This window comes from Oncorhynchus tshawytscha, linkage group LG17, assembly GCF_018296145.1.
Source record: "Oncorhynchus tshawytscha isolate Ot180627B linkage group LG17, Otsh_v2.0, whole genome shotgun sequence".
NCBI lineage: Eukaryota > Metazoa > Chordata > Actinopteri > Salmoniformes > Salmonidae > Oncorhynchus > Oncorhynchus tshawytscha.
Window position 1 is genome coordinate 760,078 of NC_056445.1, and position 20,711 is coordinate 780,788.

Below are 20,711 nucleotides of genomic sequence, written 5' to 3' on the forward strand. Positions count from 1 at the left end.
TTTGAATGATGTCTGTGAGTATAACAGAACTCATATGGGGCGGCCTAGTGGTTAGAGCGTTGGACTATTAAACGAAAGGTTGCAAGTTCAAATCCCCGAGCTGACAAGGTACAAAATCTGTCGCTCTGCCCCTGAACAGGCAGTTAACCCACTGTTCCTAGGCCGTCATTGCAAATAAGAATTTGTTCTTAACTGACTTGCCTAGTAAAATAAAGGTAAAAAAAATACAAATAAATAAATAAAAAATCCAACCAGGAAGTGGGAAATCTGAGGTTTGTAGGTTTTCAACTCAGCCCCTATTGCAAATACAATGGGATATGGGTCATCTTGCACTTCCTAAGGTTTCCAATAGATGTCAACAGTCTTTAGAACATTGTTTCAGGCTTCTACTGTGACACGTGGTCATGAGAAAGTTACCTCTCATTCCATTGCTTATCTACAGACAAAATGAATTCTCCGGTTGGGACATTATTGAACATTTATGATAAAAACATCCTAAAGATTGATTCTATACATCGTTTGATTTGTTTCTACGACCAGTAATATAACTTTTTGGAATTTTCATCCGACATTTCCGCTGGACTTGCCTGCGCCTTGTGAGTTTCGATTTGTTTACTAAACGCCCTAACAAAAGGAGGAATTTGGACATAAATTATGGACTTTATGGAACAAAGCTAACTTTTATTGTGGAACTGGGATTCCTGGGAGTGCAATTCTAACGAAGATCATCAAAGGTAAGTAATGCTATTTCTGACTTATGCTGACTCCAACATGGCGGATATATTCTTGGGTTGTGTATGTCGTCTGAGCACCGTACTCAGATTATTGCATGGTTTTCCTTTTCCGTAAAGTTTTTTTGAAATCTGACACAGCGGTTGCATTAAGGAGAAGTATATCTTTAAATCTGTGAATAACACTTGCATCTTTGATGAATGTTTATTATGAGTATTTCTGTGATTTGATGTGGCTCTGTGCAAATTCACGGGATGTTTTGGAGGCAAAGCCAACGCCAGTAGGGATGACAAAGCGTTATATTTACAGGTGCCATAATTCTGTCCTGCTCGAGCATACTAAATGTAACGAGTACTTGTGTGTCAGGAAAATGTAAGGAGTAAAAAGTACATACATTTTCTTCAGGAATGTAGTGGAGTAAAAGTAAAAGTTGTCAAAAAATATAAATAGCAAAGTATAGGTACCCCAAAAAACTACTTAAGTAGTACTTAAAAGTATTTTTACTTCAGTACTTTATACAACTGGAAATCAGCTCTTGTACTGCCACTCCATAATGGCGTGGATAGTAGTGATATTAATAATTATCACCCCATATGAAGGCAATTACGGACTACAAAAAGAAAACCAGCCACGTCATGGACATCTTGCTTCCAGACAAATCACACATCTTCTTTGCCAGGGATAATACAGTGCAACCGACGCCGCCCCCTACCAAGGAGTGCAGGCCCCCCAGACATGAGTAAGACATTTAAACGTGTTTAACCTCACAAGGTTCCCGGCCCAGACGGCATCCCTAGCCGCTTCCTCCGAGCATGTGCTGACCAGCTGGCTGGTGTGTTTACGGACATATTCAATCTCTCCCTATCTCTCCCTGCTATCCCCACATGCTTCAAGATGGCCACCATTGATCCTGTAACCAAGAAGGCAAAGATAACTGAACTAAATTACTATCACTCACTTCTGTCATCATGAAGTGCTTTGAGAGACTAGTCAAGGATAATATCCCCTCCACCTTACCTGCCACCCTAGACCCACTTCAATATGCATACCGCCCAAAAAGGTCCACAGACGATGCAATAGCCATCACACTGCACACCGCTCTATCCCATCTGGACAAGAGGAATACCTATGTAAGAATGCTGTTCATTGACTAAGGCTCATTCAACACCATAGTACACTCCAAGCTCATCATTAAGCTTGAGGCCCTGGGTGTCAACCCCGCTCTGTGCAATTGGGTCCTGGACTTTCTGATGGGATAACTCTTTCTGAGTTGGCCATCTCCACTTTGCTGATCCTCAACACTGGGGCCCCACAAGGGTGCGTGCTCAACCCCTCCTGTACTCCCCATTCACCCATGACTGCGTGGCCATCCAAGTCAATCATCAAGTTAGCCGACGACACAACAGAAGTGGGCTTGATTACCAACAATGACGAGACAGCCTCTCACTCAACATCAACAAAACAAAGGAGATGAACGTGGATTTTAGGAAACAGCAGAGGGAGCACCCCCCTATCCACATCGACGGGACAGCAGTGGAGAAGGTGGAAAGTTAAGTTCTTCGGCGTACACATCACGGCCAACCTGAAATGGTCCATCCACACAGACAGTGTGGTGAAGAATGCGGAAAGGTGCCTCTTCAACCTCACGAGGCTGAAGAAATATGGCTTGTCACCTAAAACCCTCACAAACGTTTACAGATGAACAATTGAGAAAATCCTGTCAGGCTGTACCACCGCCTGGTATGGCAACTGCACCACCCACAACTGCAAGGCACTCCAGAGGGTGGTGCTGTCTGCACAAAGCATCACCAGTGGCAAACTACCTGCCATCCAGGACACCTACAGCACCAGATGTCAAAGGAAGGCCAAAAAGGACAACAACCACCCGAGCATTGTCTGTTCACCCTGCTACCATCCATAAGGCGAGGTCAGTACTTAACTGACTTGCCTAGTTCAATAAAGGTATTCAAAAAAACAGAGAGACTGAAAAACAGCTTCTATCTCAAGGCCATCAGACTGTTAAACAGCCATCACTAACACAGAGAGGCTGCAGCCTATATACAGACTCAAAATTACTGGTCACTTTAATAATGTTTACATATCTTACATTACTCATCTCATACGTACAGTCGTGGCCAACAGTTTTGAGAATGACACAAATATTAATTACCACAAAGTTTGCTGATTCAGTGTCTTTAGATATTTTTGTCAGATGTTACTATGGAATACTGAAGTTTATTTACAAGCATTTCAAAAGTGGCAAAGGCTTTTATTGATAATTGCATGAAGTTGATGCAAAGATTCAATATTTGCAAGTTGACCCTTCTTTTTCAAGACCTCTGCATTATCCCCTGGCATGCTGTCAATTAATTTCTGGGCCACATCCTGACTGATGGTAGCCCATTCTTGCATAATCAATGCTTGGAGTTTGTCAGAATTCGTGGGTTTTTGTTTGTCCATCCGCCTCTTGAGGATTGACCACAAGTTCTCAATGGGATTAAGGTCTGGGGAGTTTCCTGGCCATGGACCCAAAATATTGATGTTTTTTTCCCCGAGCCACTTAGTTATCACTTTTTCCTTATGGCGAGGTGTTCCATCATGCTGGAAAAGGCATTGTTCGTCACCAAACTGTTCCTGGATGGTTAGGAGAAGTTGCTCTCGGAGGATGTGTTGGTACCATTCTTTATTCATGGCTGTGTTCTTAGGCAAAATTGTGAGTGAGCCCACTCCCTTGGCTGAGAAGCAACCCCACACAAACGATCTCAGGATGCTTTACTGTTGGCACGACACAGGACTGATGGTAGCGCTCACCTTGTCTTCTCCGGACAAGTTTTTTCCCGGATGCCCCAAACAATCGGAAAGTGGATTCATCAGAGAAAATTACTTTACCCCAGTCCTCAGCAGTTCAATTCCTGTACCTTTTGCAGAATATTAGTCTGTCCCTGATGTTTTTACTGGAGAGAAGTGGCTTCTTTGCTGCCCTTCTAGACACCAGGTCATCCTCCAAAAGTCTTTGCCTCACTGTGCGTGCAGATGCACTCACACCTGCAAAGCAAGTGCAAAGCAATGATGAAGGCATGTGTTTCCTTGCAGGTAACCATGGTTGACAGAGGAAGAACAATAATTCCAAGCTCCACCCTCCTTTTGAAGCTTCCAGTCTGTTTTTCAAACTCAAACAGCATGACAGAGTGATCTCCAGCCTTGTCCTCATCAACACTCACACCTGTGTTAACGAGAGAATTACTGACATGATGTCAGCTGGTCCTTTTGTGGCAGGGCTGAAATGCAGTGGAAATGTTTTTGGGGGGATTCAGTTCATTTGCATGGCAAAGAGGGACTTTTAAATTAATTGCAATTCATCTGATCACTCTTCATAACATTCTGGAGTATATGCAAATTGCCATCATACAAAACTGAGGAAGCAGACTGTGAAAATTAATATTTGTGTCCTTCTCAAAACTTTTGGCCAAGACTGTATACTGTATTTTATACCATCTATTACATCTTGCCCATGCAGCTCGGTCATTGCTCATCCATATATTTATATATCTTTTTCTATCCCATTAGAATTGTGTGTATTAGGTAGTTGTTGTTGAATTGTTAAATTACTTGTTAGATATTACTGCACTGTCGGAACTAGAAGCACAAGCATTTCGCTACACTCGCATTAACATCTGCTAACCATGTGTATGTGATCAATCAAATTTGATTAGATTTTTCTAGCTAATATTCTTGAATCCTTGGTAAATGTACAACATTGTTCTTTCTTATCTAAGAAATGTATTTTGAATGAAAACCAATCAGGTTTTAGGCTTTAGCATAGCACTCTGACAGCAACCACTATAGTTGTTAGTGATCCTGTTGCTTTAGACACTAAAATCAAATGTATTGCTTTGTTTTTGGACCTGTCAAAAATTGTTGATACTGTTGATCATGCAAATGTATTGCCCTGAGATGGTTTGGGATGAGTTGGACCACAGAGTGAAGGAAAATCAGCCAACAAGTGCTCAGCATATGTGGGAACTGCTTCAAGACTGTTGGAAAAGCATTTCAGGTGAAGCTGGTTGAGAGAATGCCAAGAGTGTACAAAGCTGTCATCAAGGCAAAGGCTACTTTGAAGAATCTTGAATAATTTGTTTTACACTTTTTTGGTTACTACATGATTCCATATGTGTTATTTCATAGTATTGATGTATTCACTATTATTCTATAATGTAGAAAATAGTACAAATAAAGAAAAGCCCTTGAATGAATAGGTGTTTCCAAACTTTTCACTGGTACTGTCAAACATGCAGATTGATATCTTCAAGAGTATAGTTTTTCTCACCATGGTGACTGGGTGGTTGCCAGATGGTCATTCCTTCATATAAATAAAGAGTATTGTTACAGTGGAGAACAAGACTTTAACAAGAGTGTTTGGTCCCAACCTGTCTGTCAGTCTCACCCTTATCAGTCTGTATCCTGGGTCACAGGATACCAGGACGTGGTCTTTGAAGGAGTACTGGATCTGGACCGGATCCAGCTGGCCATAGAGGGGCTTCACAGGGACGGGACACTGACTCCTTCCTGAAAACAAACAGGATACAGGCTAGATAATTAGACCAGGAAACGCTTTATTTGCTTACAACGGACTTCATTAATTCATTGATTATTTAAGATATTACAGTTTTATAATTGCCATTGTTGTATTCTACTTGTATTGCATTGTGTTCATTTCCACATGTTTTGTTGGGGTGGCTAGACCAAAACCATCAGTGAAGCGGTATTTTTTTTCAGAAATCCTGGTTGGACGACTCTGAATTTTCTGCTTATTCTCTCTAGTGTTCTAGGAATGTTCTGGAAAACCATGGAATTTTGTGAAAGTTACAAGAATTTTAGAAAACACAGAGGAAAACACAAAACACAGGCTAGAACGATAAAAGGTTCCCCTTTTAGGGCTGCCCAATTCCAGTCCTGGAGAGCAGAAAAATACTTCTGGTTCTTGTTTCTACCTGGTAGTCAATTGCACTCACCTGCTGTCCCAGGTCTGAATCAGTCCCTGATTAGAAGGAGAGGATGAAAACCAGAAGTGTTTCTGCCCTCCAGAATCGGAATTGGTCAGCCTTGCCCTATGGGGACAAGCCGAAAAACCCTCTGAGTGTACCGAATGTACGTAATGCCTATCCCAACCCTTTTAGATGTACATAGTTGGGAGAAGTCATGGGCCCTGGTCAAAAATAGAGGAGTAGTGATTAGGGTGCAATTTGATACGCAACTAATGTTTCCCCTTCTTCCTTCACACAAATGAAGACATTCAACAGAGTTAAAAACGTTGCATTTTTGGAAAAGTGGACACAATGACATATGAATATTTAGAGTGAGGCTGACCTGAAGAGGTGTAGGAGAGCCTCCAGCCGATGTTCTCTCCAGAGTTATCACTGTGGAAGAACACCTGGACCTTGTTGCTCTCTGTCTGGATCTTGCCTGGTGGCCGGTCACCACAGAACGGACCATACTCCTTCTCTCCAGCCTGGATCTGCAGGTTAAACACACCACCACTTCATCATCATCATCATCATCATCATCATCATCATAATTTATACAGTGCTTTTCAAAGAATCTCAAAGCGCTTCAAAGCACAAAAAAATACACGTAATTTAGAAAAACAACATCAAAACATCATGAGATGGACAGTCATTAGAAGGTTCATGCCTTGAGTGGTCATCTGAGGGAGGTGGTCAAGCGGAGGAGAGAAAGTCAGGATGCAGGTCTCATCAAGGTGTCACAACCCAATGACCAAATACCCTACCCAAACCCTTCCAAAGAAACACTAATACAGTAATTCAATCAGCTTTGGCTTGCAGTCACTCCCTCCCAAGTCTCCTTCAGTGTAAGTTGATTAATTGTGCGCACGTTGTGAGGCGACATTGACTGGCTCGGTTGTAAAATCTCAGCGTTCCAGATTTTCCAAAGCTGTGGCTGTGGCTGAGGGTGATGGTGTGAAAGCCCAATGTGACCCTGTCTGACTTGGCCATGGTCTGGCCTGGGCTAGCCTGGTCTGGTTGGTTATTCTTGGCGAATGGTATAACAGCTTTTAGGAGCAGAGGCTAAGTCAGCTGTGTGTGTGTGTGTGTGTGTGTGTGCTGCCCACTGATGCTGAAACATTGGCCGGGATTTTATCACCTACATTTTTTTGAATGGTTTGGCTAAATTGGCTCACATATACTGTATACAGATCAGTGGGTCAACAAATGTATGTTAATTGCCTTCACATGGTAATTAAATGATAAACTGTGGTAGTGAATGGCTGTTGTTTAAAGATAAATGATGTACCTAAATCTTAGTTTGAACGTTTGGTATGACCAGTTCAGTTCAGTATATCTTCATTGTCCCAGAAGTGCCATTTGAGTTAAATATACACAGCTCAAAAAAATAAAGGGAACACTAAAACAACACAATGTAACTCCAAGTCAATCACACTTCTGTGAAATCAAACTGTCCACTTAGGAAGCAACACTGATTGACAATACATTTCACATGCTGTTGTGCAAATGGAATTTTTTTATATTTTTATTTCACCTTTATTTAACCAGGTAGGCTAGTTGAGAACAAGTTCTCATTTACAACTGCGACCTGGCCAAGATAAAGCATAGCAGTGTGAGCAGACAACACAGAGTTACACATGGAATAAACAATTAACAAGTCAATAACACAGTAGAAAACAAAGGAGGAGTCTATATACAATGTGTGCAAAAGGCATGAGGAGGTAGACGAATAGTTACAATTTTGCAGATTAACACTGGAGTGATAAATGATCAGATGGTCATGTACAGGTAGAGATATTGGTGTGCAAAAGAGCAGAAAAGTAAATAAATAAAAACAGTATGGGGATGAGGTAGGTGAAAATGGGTGGGCTATTTACCAATAGACTATGTACAGCTGCAGCGATCGGTTAGCTGCTCAGATAGCAGATGTTTGAAGTTGGTGAGGGAGATAAAAGTCTCCAACTTCAGCGATTTTGCAATTCGTTCCAGTCACAGGCAGCAGAGTACTGGAACGAAAGGCGGCCAAATGAGATGTTGGCTTTAGGGATGATCAGTGAGATACACCTGCTGGAGCGCGTGCTACGGATGGGTGTTGCCATCGTGACCAGTGAGCTGAGATAAGGCGGAGCTTTACCTAGCATGGACTTGTAGATGACCTGGAGCCAGTGGGTCTGGCGACAAATATGTAGCGAGGGCCAGCCGACTAGAGCATACAAGTCGCAGTGGTGGGTGGTATAAGGTGCTTTAGGGACAAAACGGATGACACTGTGATATACTGCATCCAGTTTGCTGAGTAGAGTGTTGGAAGCCATTTTGTAGATGACATCGCCGAAGTCGAGGATTGGTAGGATAGTCAGTTTTACTAGGGTAAGCTTGGCGGCGTGAGTGAAGGAGGCTTTGTTGCGGAATAGAAAGCCGACTCTTGATTTGATTTTTGATTGGAGATGTTTGATATGAGTCTGGAAGGAGAGTTTGCAGTCTAGCCAGACACCTAGGTACTTATAGATGTCCACATATTCAAGCTCGGAACCATCCAGGGTGGTGATGCTAGTCGGGCATGCGGGTGCAGCCAGCGATCGGTTGAAAAGCATGCATTTGGTTTTACTAGCGTTTAAGAGCAGTTGGAGGCCACGGAAGGAGTGTTGTATGGCATTGAAGCTTGTTTGGAGGTTAGATAGCACAGTGTCCAATGACGGGCCGAAAGTATATAGAATGGTGTCGTCTGCGTAGAGGTGGATCAGGGAATCGCCCGCAGCAAGAGCAACATCATTGTTATACACAGAGAAAAGACTCGGCCCGAGAATTGAACCCTGTGGCACCCCCATAGAGACTGCCAGAGGACCGGACAGCATGCCCTCCGATTTGACACACTGAACTCTGTCTGCAAAGTAATTGGTGAACCAGGCAAGGCAGTCATCCGAAAAACCGAGGCTACTGAGTCTGCCGATGAGAATATGGTGATTGACAGAGTCGAAAGCCTTGGCAAGGTCGATGAAGACGGCTGCACAGTACTGTCTTTTATCGATGGCGGTTATGATATCGTTTAGTACCTTGAGTGTGGCTGAGGTGCACCCGTGACCGGCTCGGAAGCCAGATTGCACAGCGGAGAAGGTACGGTGGGATTCGAGATGGTCAGTGACCTGTTTGTTGACTTGGCTTTCGAAGACCTTAGATAGGCAGGGCAGGATGGATATAGGTCTGTAACAGTTTGGGTCCAGGGTGTCTCCCCTTTGAAGAGGGGGATGACTGCGGCAGCTTTCCAATCCTTGGGGATCTCAGACGATATGAAAGAGAGGTTGAACAGGCTGGTAATAGGGGTTGCGACAATGGCGGCGGATAGTTTCAGAAATAGGGGGTCCAGATTGTCAAGCCCAGCTGATTTGTACGGGTCCAGGTTTTGCAGCTCTTTCAGAACATCTGCTATCTGGATTTGGGTAAAGGAGAACTTGGAGAGGCTTGGGCGAGGAGCTGCCGGGGGAGGAGCTGTTGGCCGAGGTTGGAGTAGCCAGGCGGAAGGCATGGCCAGCCGTTGAGAAATGCTTATTGAAGTTTTCGATAATCATGGATTTATCGGTGGTGACCGTGTTACCTAGCCTCAGTGCAGTGGGCAGCTGGGAGGAGGTGCTCTTGTTCTCCATGGACTTCACAGTGTCCCAGAACTTTTTGGAGTTGGAGCTACAGGATGCAAACTTCTGCCTGAAGAAGCTGGCCTTAGCTTTCCTGACTGACTGCGTGTATTGGTTCCGGACTTCCCTGAACAGTTGCATATCACGGGGACTATTCGATGCTATTGCAGTCTGCCACAGGATGTTTTTGTGCTGGTCGAGGGCAGTCAGGTCTGGGGTGAACCAAGGACTGTATCTGTTCTTAGTTCTGCATTTTTGAACGGAGCATGCTTATCTAAAATGGTGAGGAAGTTACTTTTAAAGAATGACCAGGCATCCTCAACTGACGGGATGAGGTCAATGTCCTTCCAGGATACCCGGGCCAGGTCGATTAGAAAGGCCTGCTCACAGAAGTGTTTTAGGGAGCGTTTGACCGTGATGAGGGGTGGTCGTTTGACTGCGGCTCCGTAACAGATACAGGCAATGAGGCAGTGATCGCTGAGATCCTGGTTGAAGACAGCGGAGGTGTATTTGGAGGGCCAGTTGGTCAGGATGACGTCTATGAGGGTGCCCTTGTTTACAGAGTTAGGGTTGTACCTGATGGGTTCCTTGATGATTTGTGTGAGATTGAGGGCATCTAGCTTAGATTGTAGGACTGGCGGGGTGTTAAGCATATCCCAGTTTAGGTCACCTAACAGAACAAACTCTGAGGCTAGATGAGGGGCGATCAATTCACAAATGGTGTCCAGGGCACAGCTGGGAGCTGAGGGGGGTCGGTAGCAGGCGGCAACAGTGAGAGACTTATTTCTGGAGAGAGTAATTTTCAAAATTAGTAGTTCGAACTGTTTGGGTATGGACCTGGAAAGTATGACATTACTTTGCAGGCTATCTCTGCAGTAGACTGCAACTCCTCCCCCTTTGGCAGATCTATCTTGACGGAAGATGTTATAGTTGGGTATGGAAATCTCTGAATTTTTGGTGGCCTTCCTGAGCCAAGATTCAGACACAGCAAGGACATCAGGGTTAGCAGAGTGTGCTAGAGCAGTGAGTAAAACAAACTTAGGGAGGAGGCTTCTGATGTTGACATGCATGAAGCCAAGGCTTTTACGATCACAGAAGTCAACAAATGAGGGTGCCTGGGGACATGCAGGGCCTGGGTTTACCTCCACATCACCCGCGGAACAGAGAAGGAGTAGTATGAGGGTGCGGCTAAAGGCTATCAAAACTGGTCGCCTAGAGCGTTGGGGAGAGAGAATAAGAGGAGCAGGTTTCTGGGCATGGTAGAATATATTCAGGGCATAATGCGCAGACAAGGGTATGGTGGGGTGCGGGTACAGCGGAGGTAAGCCCAGGCACTGGGTGATGATGAGAGAGGTTGTATCTCTGGACATGCTGGTTGTAATGGGTGAGGTCACCGCATGTGTGGGAGGTGGGACAAAGGAGTTATCAGGGGTATGAAGAGTAGAACTAGGGGCTCCATTGTGAACTAAAACAATGATAACTAACCTGAGCAACAGGATACAAGGCATATTGACATTTGAGAGAGACATACAGCGAGGCATACAGTAATCACAGGTGTTGAATTGGGAAAGCTAGCTAAAACAGTAGGTGAGACAACAGCTAATCAGCTAGCACAACAACAGCAGGTAAAATGGCGTTGACTAGGCAACGGGGCCGACAGATAAAACATAAACAAGCAGAATGGAGTACCGTGATTAATGGACAGTCCAGCGTGCATCAGCTATGTAGCCAAGAGATCAGTGTCCAGGGGTCAGCGGTGGATGGGGCAGGGAGCTGGACTGGCGAGTGTTATCCAGGTTGAAAAAAGTTAACAATGACTAAATAGCTTGTAGCTAGTTAGCTGGTTGGCTTCTGGGGGTTCTTGAGTGTGTTCTAAAAATTAAAAATAATAGCGATTCCGTGTCACATTGGGTGAGGCAGGTTTCCGGAAAGGTATAAACAGATTAAAAATCAAAAAGAGATAGAAAGTGAATATGGGTCCGGTGAGTGTTTGGGACGCGGTGATTCAGACGGTTAGCAGGCCTGTGCTAACAAGCTAACAGTTCGTAGGCCGGGGCTAAACAAGGTAGCAGTTAGCTGACCGGGGCTAGACAGCCTAGCAGTTAGCAGGCCGAATTAGTAAGCAGGGAGATAGCGAGGGCTAGAGAGTTAGCCTTTGGGGGACGTCGCGATGGGGTGAGTCTGTTTATTCCTCTTCGTGCGGTGACATCGATAGACCGGTCGTGGGCCCGGGTATTGTAGCCCAGGAGTATGCTACGGTGGTAGGACAAGTGCGCTGGCCGGGCTAGCTTCACGCTAAATGGATGGAAGCGCTAGCCAGGAGTAATCATCCGGGGTTGCGGTTTAGCTAGATAGCTAGTTGTGAAGATCCAGCTGAAAAATGTTCCGTTTGCGGTGGGAATCCGGGGATGAATCCGGATGAAAAATATATAGGTCCGTTATGCTCTGGTTAGAGTCGCGTTGTTCGAACTGGCGAGAGCTTTCCGAGCTAAAGGTTAGCTTAGCTGATGACCGGTTAGCTGAAGACCGCTAGCATAGCTTCAGTTGAGGGGTTCCGGTTCCGAAGTAAATATAAATACTTAGGAAAAATAGCTACATTGGGTGAGGCGGGTTGCAGGAGAGTATTTGGAAGCTTAGGTTTAGCAAGACATGCGAGGAAAAATATGTAAAAAACGAAAAAGAAACTATAAACGATATATACAGGGGACACGACGCGACAGAACGACTTACTGCTACGCCATCTTGGGTTGGAATCGAATAGACAACTGGTGGAAATTATAGGCAATTAGCAAGACACCCCCAATAAAGGAGTGGTTCTGCAGGTGGTGACCACAGACCACTTCTCAGTTCCTATGCTTCCTGGCTGATGTTTTGGTCACTTTTGAATGCTGGCGGTGCTTTCACTCTAGTGGTAGCATGAGACGGAGTCTACAACCCACACAAGTGGCTCAGGTAGTGCAGCTCATCCAGGATGGCACATCAATGCGAGCTGTGGCAAGACGGTTTGCTGTGTCTGTCAGCGTAGTGTCCAGAGCATGGAGGCGCTACCAGGAGACAGGCCAGTACATCAGGAGACGTGTAGGAGGCCGTAGGAGGGCAACAACCCAGCAGCAGGACCGCTACCTCCGCCTTTGTGCAAGGAGGAGCAGGAGGAGAGCCAGAGCCCTGCAAAATGACCTCCAGCAGGCCACAAATGTGCATGTGTCTGCTCAAACTGTCAGAAACAGACTCCATGAGGGTGGTATGAGGGCCCGACGTCCACAGGTGGGGGTTGTGCTTACAGCCCAACACCGTGCAGGGCTTTTTTAATTTGCCAGAGAACACCAAGATTGGCAAATTCGCCACTGGCGCCCTGTGCTCTTCACAGATGAAAGCAAGTTCACACTGAGCACATGTGACAGACGTGACAGAGTCTGGAGACGCCGTGGAGAACGTTCTGCTGCCTGCAACATCCTCCAACATGGCCGGTTTGGCGGTGGGTCAGTCATGGTGTGGGGTGGCATTTCTTTGGGGGGGCTGCATAGCCCTCCATGTGCTCGCCAGAGGTATCCTGACTGCCATTAGGTACCAAGATGAGATCCTCAGACCCCTTGTGAGACCATATGCTGGTGCGGTTGGCCCTGGGTTCCTCCTAATGCAAGACAATGCTAGACCTCATATGGCTGGCGTGTGTCAGCAGTTCCTGCAAGAGGAAGGCATTGATGCTATGGACTGGCCCGCCCGTTCCCCAGACCTGAATCCAATTGAGCACATCTGGGACATCATGTCTCGGATGCTTTAGTCCAGGTCTGGGAGGAGATCCCTCAGGAGACCATCTGCCACCTCATCAGGAGCATGCCCAGGCGTTGTAGGGAGGTCATACAGGCACGTGGAGGCCACACACACTACTGAGCCTAATTTTGACTTGTTTTAAGGACATTACATCAAAGTTGGATCAGCCTGTAGTGTGGTTTTCCACTTTAATTTTGAGTGTGACTCCAAATCCAGACCTCCATGGGTTGATAAATTTGATTTCCATTGATAATTTTTGTGTGATTTTGTATTTAAAAAAAAGTATTTAATAAGAATATTTCATTCATTCAGATCTAGGATGTGTTATTTTAGTGTTCCCTTTATTTTTTGAGCAGTGTATAAAAGCAGGTATAAATAACAGCATATAAAACCATATGCTACAACATTGGAAAGGTGCAAGTACGATAAGCAGTGGTGTAAAGTACTTAAGTCGTCTTTTGGGGTATCTGTATTTTACTATTTAGATTTTGACAATTTTTATTTTTACTTCACAAGATTTCTAAAGAAAATGATGTACTTTTCACTCCATACATTTTTCCTGACACCCAAAAGTACTTTTTACATTTTTAATGCCTAGCAGGACAGGAAAATTGTGAAATTCACACACTAATCAAGAGAACATTGTCACGTTTTATCAAGGTGGGTGGAATCAGGCGCAGAGAGCAGGTTTCAGTGATTCGACAGTTTATTCTCCGGCGCACAAAAACTCACGGTCAACCCAACTGTTACGGATACAGGTATCCTGTGTCTGTGTGTATATGTATCCTGTGTTGTTTTCTCTCCTTCTCCCCTCACAGGTGAAAATCATCACTCCCCAATCAGTCACCAATCCAATCATCAATCAGAAGACACACCTCTTCCTGTTTCCTACCCTATCACAGTTCCTTTCCCTTGGTTTAAAAACCCCATCATTAGTTTTCTCTAAAGCTCAATCTCTCTGTAAATGCCGTCTCTGTGTTTCACTCTCTCTTTGTGTATTAACCTCTCTTTTGTTTGAGCACCTCCATAGCACTTTTTCATCATTGTATTGTTTTGGTTATGGTGTTTGTTTGCTGGTGGGAAAAGGGGAAACCAAGACAAGTCGCCCATGGGCATACACTACCCGTAGGTAGACTTTGTTAAATACACTAGTTAGAACTGGGCGGACCACCCACTGTATTTTTGGTTAGTTAGTTAGCTGTTGTTAAAGTAGGCTAGTCTAGCTTAGGGGTGTTTTTGAATACTTATTGTTTCTTTCCTTGGGTCCAGCTCAGCCCCTTTTTCTGCTCCCCCCCCCATTACCGTGTGTTTACAAATAAACCTTGAGTTTGACGGTAGATTTAAGTTGTCCTGGTTATTTCGTTCACACTTTTACTTTGTCACTATTATAATTTGCTTGAGTTATGTTACGGGTCTCATTACCATCCCCCCTAGACTGTCGGGCCAAAAGGGATTCGTAACATAAGTGGGGGCTCATCCGGGATTTGTCTTTACTGACACCCATGCCGCTCATGTAGATTGTGATAGTTATATAGTTCAGTGTTGAGCGTCATAGCTGAAGTAGCATTAGTGTTTGCTATTTTCTTTGGCACTTGTGAAGTAGTGTAAAATGACTACTTTTGATTTGAAATCCTTTTTGGATAACCCTTCATGGGAGGTTTTTGATAAATGTCGTAGAGTTGACTTAATGACCGTGGCTGACCATTATTCAATATCGATTCCGCAGAGTTTAGTTAAGTCGGAGGTTAAAAAGCTGGTGTTAAATGTATTGTTGGAAGAGCAGGTGCTTGTTTTACCGCTGCCTGAGCCTACTACCCCTGTAGCGGATGTTGCTGCTCCTGTAAGCCCATTGGTGTCTGATAATGAGGGCGAGGCTAAAACACCAGCCACATTGTCCCGTTTTGATCCACTCTCCCCACTGTCAAACGGTGATGCCAGGAGGGATGTCCGTTTAGCACAGTTCCAACTGGAGGTGGAAGAGAGCCCAAATTAGGCGAGAGACTCTCCAGTTGGAGATGTGTAAAATTGAGGCAGAAAAAGAACGAGAACAGCGGCAGATGACGTTTAAAATGCGCCAGATGGAACTGGAGGCAGAGACAGCAAGGCTAGCCTTTGTTCCTACTGTTACTGTTAGTGAGTCGTCCTCACCTGCTGTGTCCTCAAACACGTTTGACATTAGTAGGCAGATTGCCTTAGTACCTTTGTTCAGAGAGTCGGAGGTTGACTCCTATTTTTGTGTATTTGAGCGTATAGCCGTAGCATTGAAATGGCCTGAAGAGGTATGGTGCCTATTACTTCAGTGTAAATTAACTGGTAAAGCCCAAGAGGTTTTGTCAGCGCTACCTCTGGAGGACAGTTTGAATTATGAAGTGGTCAAAGCTACTGTTCTTCGTGCCTATGAGCTTGTGCCTGAGGCATACCGACAGAGATTTAGGTCTCATAGAAAGTCTTCTAGTAAGACTTATGTGGAATTTGCTAGAGATAAGGGAAATCTGTTTGATAAATGGCATGCTGCTAGTAAGGTAACTGATTTCAACTCTCTCCGGGAGTTAATCTTGTTGGAAGAGTTTAAAAATTGCTTACCCGAACGCATTGTAGTTTACCTAAACGAACAGAAAGTATCCTCCCTGGCAGAAGCGTCTGTGTTGGCAGACGAGTTTGTGTTGACGCACAAGAGTGTTTTCGGCTCAAACTGAGAGTAGAGCCACTGAGTTTCCTACCTTTAGCCCTAGTCGGCCAGCAGTAGTATATCAAGCACGCCAGAAGAATGAGCGTCCCTTTTTCTATTGTCATAAAGTGGGACATATGATTAATGATTGTTTCCTGCTAAAACGCAAACAAGGGATGCCTCTTCGTGTCAAGCCACCAACAGGTGTTGCTCTAATTCGTACGGTTGTGAGGTCTGCAACAAAACAGGTGCCTCTGGGTAACTGTAGTTTGAAAGTCTCAGTCCCCGACCGCAGTTATGAACCATTCATTTCCGAGGGATTTTTGTCCCTAACGAATGACGAAGCGTCTCAGCGTCCGGTTAAAATCCTTAGAGATACTGGTGCGGCGCAGTCGTTTATATTGTCTGATGTGTTGCCCTTATCTGACAATACATACTGTGGTTCCAGTGTGTTAGTGCAGGGTATTGAAATGGGTTTTGTCCCAGTTCCATTGCACTTTGTGAAAGTACACTCTGAGTTAATCAGTGGAATATTCAGAGTGGGGGTACGTCCTAAGTTGCCAGTGAAAGGTGTGACCTTTATAATGGGTAACGATATTGCCGGAGGAAAGGTAGTACCCGTATTGGAAGTATTGGATAAAAGTGACCACTCTCTCTCGAATGAGCTGGCAGAGTTATCCACATGTGTTCCCCACTTGTGCTGTCACTCGTGCTCAGGCACGACAAGAGGGTGACGTGATAGATTTGTCAAACACTGTTCTGTTCAAAGAGGTTGATCAAGAGGATGGATTGTGTGATACCGCTGAGAAGCTGATCAAATCAAATCAAATGTATTTATATAGCCCTTCGTACATCAGCTGATATCTCAAAGTGCTGTACAGAAACCCAGCCTAAAACCCCAAACAGCAAGCAATGCAGGTGTAGAAGCACGGTGGCTAGGAAAAACTCCCTAGAAAGGCCAAAACCTAGGAAGAAACCTAGAGAGGAACCAGGCTATGTGGGGTGGCCAGTCCTCTTCTGGCTGTGCCGGGTGGAGATTATAACAGGACATGGCCAAGATGTTCAAATGTTCATAAATGACCAGCATGGTCGAATAATAATAAGGCAGAACAGTTGAAACTGGAGCAGCAGCACAGTCAGGTGGAAGTTGAAACTGGAGCAGCAGCATGGCCAGGTGGACTGGGGACAGCAAGGAGTCATCACCTCTGATCACCTCTGACAAACAGCCCAGGAAAGAATCAAAGAACGTTGCACTTATTGCTGATGCAATACAGTTACCAGTCACTCGTGAGCAGCTGATTGCTAACCAAAAGGTTGACAACAAGCTTGCTAAATGTTTTTCTAGTGTTGTCTCATTGGAAGATGTGAAGAAGAAGAACGTGGCTTACTTCATTGATGGTAATCTCCTCATGCGTAAATGGAAATCCCATGTTGACGCGTGTGGAGATTGGAATGCTATTTACCAAATAGTGATTCCTACAGCCTTTTGACAAAATGTGTTATCCCTTGCTCATGATCACCAGTGGTCTGGTCATTTAGGAATTACAAAGACTTATGATCGGATCCTTCGACATTTCTTTTGGCCGGGTTTAAAACAAGATGTGGCTCAGTTCTGTCGGACATGCCACACATGTCAGATAACAGGAAAACCAAATCAGGTTATTCCTCCCGCTCCTCTTTGTCCCATACCTGTCATAGGTGAACCATTCGAGCATGTGGTGGTTGATTGTGTCGGACCGTTTACCGAAGACAAAATCGGGTAACCAGTTTTTGTTAACGATAATGTGTATGGCTACAAGATACCCCGAGGCCATTCCTCTGCGAAGGATTACAGCCCCGGTAGTGAGTAAAGCCTTAATAAAATTCTTCACGACATTCGGGTTACCTAAGGTGGTACAAAGCGATCAAGGTACCAATTTCCTATCCAAGCTCTTCAAGCAGGTGTTAAAATCCTTATCAATTACGCACCGTGTGTCAAGCGCCTATCACCCAGAGTCTCAGGGTGCGCTTGAAAGATGGCATCAGACACTGAAGTCTATGCTACGTAAATATTGTTTGGAATCTGAGAAAGATTGGGATGAGGGAGTTCCTCTAGTTTTGTTTGCTGCTCGTGAAACTGTGCAGGAGTCCCTAGGTTTCAGCCCGGCTGAACTAGTGTTTGGTCACACAGTAAGAGGACCAATGAAAGTCCTTAAAGAACAGTTCTTGTCCGAAGTGTTGTGTACAGGAGATGAGAATGTGTTGGACTACGTTAGTCGCTTTAATGAGCGCCTACACCAAGCTTGTGGTCTCGCAAAGGCAGCCCTGTCTTCCTCACAGAGGAGCATGAAAAGACACTATGATAAAGAGGCTGTTTCTCGTCCACTACAGCCAGGTGACGAAGTACTGGTGTTATTCCCTGTTCCAGGATCTTCACTGTCAGCTCGTTTCTCTGGTCCTTATTTAATTGAAAAGAAAATAAGTGAAACTGACTATGTGCTTCAAACTCCTGATAGACAACGCCAATCTCGTGTGTGTCACATTAACATGTTGAAAGCATACCACACCCGACCCATCACACAGTTAGATAGTTCAAAAACAGAGGACAGTACTGCTGTCTCCTCTGCTACAACTGCGATGATAGTGGACTGTCATATTGATGATGTTGATGGATTGGAGTTGCGCAATACTCAACAGCAGTGTGTTAGATTGCCCAACTCAGAAATGCTGCTGTCTATCCAGTCAGGTCTAGTTCATTTAACGGACGGACAGGCCAATGATATTGTAGGCTACTACAGTTTTCCATGTCTCTTTAATGACGTTCCTACTCGCACAAACGTGTTGGAACATGACATTAATGTTGGAAATGCTACACCTATCAAGCAACACCCATATCGTATCAACGCTTCCAAGAGGAAGATAATGAGGGATGAGGTGAAATATTTGTTGGAGAATGACCTGGCTACGCCAAGTTCAAGCCCTTGGAGTTCTCCTTGCATTCTGGTTCCTAAACCTGATGGTACGTCCAGGTTATGTACGGATTATCGAAAGGTAAATTCTGTCACAATGCCAGATTCGTTCCCGGTACCCAGACTGGACGACTGTATCGACACTATTGGTGCTGCTAAGTATAACTAAGTTGGACCTCTTAACGGAACCTGCCAGTAACCTTTTAACTTCACGTGCTTCTGAGATTTCTGCCTTTGTGACCCCAGACAACTTCCTACAGTACTCAGTCATGGCTTTTGGGATGCGAAATGCACCAGCCACTTTCCAACGACTGGTTAACTCCGTATTAGCTGGCATTCCTAATTGTAGTGCATACCTTGATGACCTAGTGATTTAGTCGTCTGAGTGGTCAGATCATGTTGACTCGCTAAGGGTAGTATGTGAACGGTTGGCAGCTGCTTCTCTAACCCTGAACTTGGCAAAGTGCGAGTTTGGGAAGGCTACTGTTACCTATCTCGGTAAAGAGGTTGGCCATGGACAGGTGCGCCCTGTTGATGCCAAGGTCTTGGCTATAACTGCATTCCCTGCCCCTACCACCAGACGAGAGCTACGCCGCTTTTTAGGGATGGTTGGCTACTACCGTAGCTTCTGTAAAAATTTCTCTGCGGTAGTTGCTCCATTGACCGATTTGCTTAGTCCGGCTAGATCATTTGTGTGGTCCCCTGATTGTAAGAGAGCTTTTGAATCTGCAAAAAGCTCAATCTCTCTGTAAATGCCGTCTCTGTGTTTCACTCTCTCTTTGTGTATTAACCTCTCTTTTGTTTGAGCACCTCCATAGCACTTTTTCATCACCTGTGAGTATTGTTTTGGTTATGGTGTTTGTTTGCTGGTGGGAAAAGGGGAAACCAAGACAAGTCGCCCATGGGCATACACTACCCGTAGGTAGACTTTGTTAAATACACTAGTTAGAACTGGGCGGACCACCCACTGTATTTTTAGTTAGTTAGCTGTTGTTAAAGTAGGCTAGTCTAGCTTAGGGGTGTTTTTGAATACTTATTGTTTCTTTCCTTGGGTCCAGCTCAGCCCCTTTTTCTGCTCCCCCCATTACCGTGTGTTTACAAATAAACCTTGAGTTTGACGGTAGATTTAAGTTGTCCTGGTTATTTCGTTCACACTTTTACTTTGTCACTATTATAATTTGCATGAGTTATGTTACGGGTCTCATTACCATCCCCCCCTAGACTGTCGGGCCAAAAGGGATTCTTAACACCAACACACAGGGTGAATAATCCAACACAGGATCAAAATAGACCGGAGAATAAAACACAAGTACTACACCAAATGACATGAATACAAAAACAATAAACGTAACACGAAAACCGAAACAGCCTAATACTAGTGCTAAGTAACACAGACAGAACAAGGACATAAGGACAATCACCCACAAAACCCAACACCAAACAGGCTACCTAAATATGGTTCCCAATCAGAGACAATGACTAACACCTGCCTCTGATTGAGAACCATATCAGGCCAAACATAGAACTAGACAAACTAGACATGTAACATAGAATGCCCACTCAGCTCACACCCTGACCAACCAAAACCTAGAAACATACAAAGCAAACTATGGTCAGGGTGTGACAAACATCCCTGGTAATCCCTATTGCCACTGATCTGGAGAACTAACAGACCCACAAAACACAAATTCTTTGCTGGTGAACTATGTCTGAGTGTTGGAGTGTGCACCTGGCTATCTATAAATTAAAAAGCTTTGCTTAATATAAGGAATTTGAAGTGATTTATACTTTTCATACTTAAGTATATTTAAAACTAAATACTTTTAGAATTTTAGTCAAATTGTACTTTACTGGGTGACTTTCACTTGAGTCATTTTCTACTAAGGTATCTTTACTTTTACTCAAGTATGACAATAGGGTACTTTTTCCACCACTGACGATA

At 44.5% G+C, this 20,711-nt stretch overlaps 1 protein-coding gene across 2 annotated transcripts in view; it reads right to left on the reverse strand.

Annotated features, from left to right (window-relative positions):
- masp1 (MBL associated serine protease 1) overlaps positions 1-20,711 on the reverse strand; it is a 71,168-nt gene that overhangs the window by 23,160 nt on the left and 27,297 nt on the right. For both annotated transcript variants that reach the window (XM_024415788.2, XM_042299999.1), the window contains exons 6-7: positions 6,100-6,247; positions 5,177-5,298 (exon numbers count right to left, since the gene is read on the reverse strand). In XM_024415788.2, coding sequence (XP_024271556.1) covers positions 5,177-5,298; positions 6,100-6,247 — 270 coding nt within the window. The remainder of the gene's footprint in view (positions 1-5,176; positions 5,299-6,099; positions 6,248-20,711) is intronic.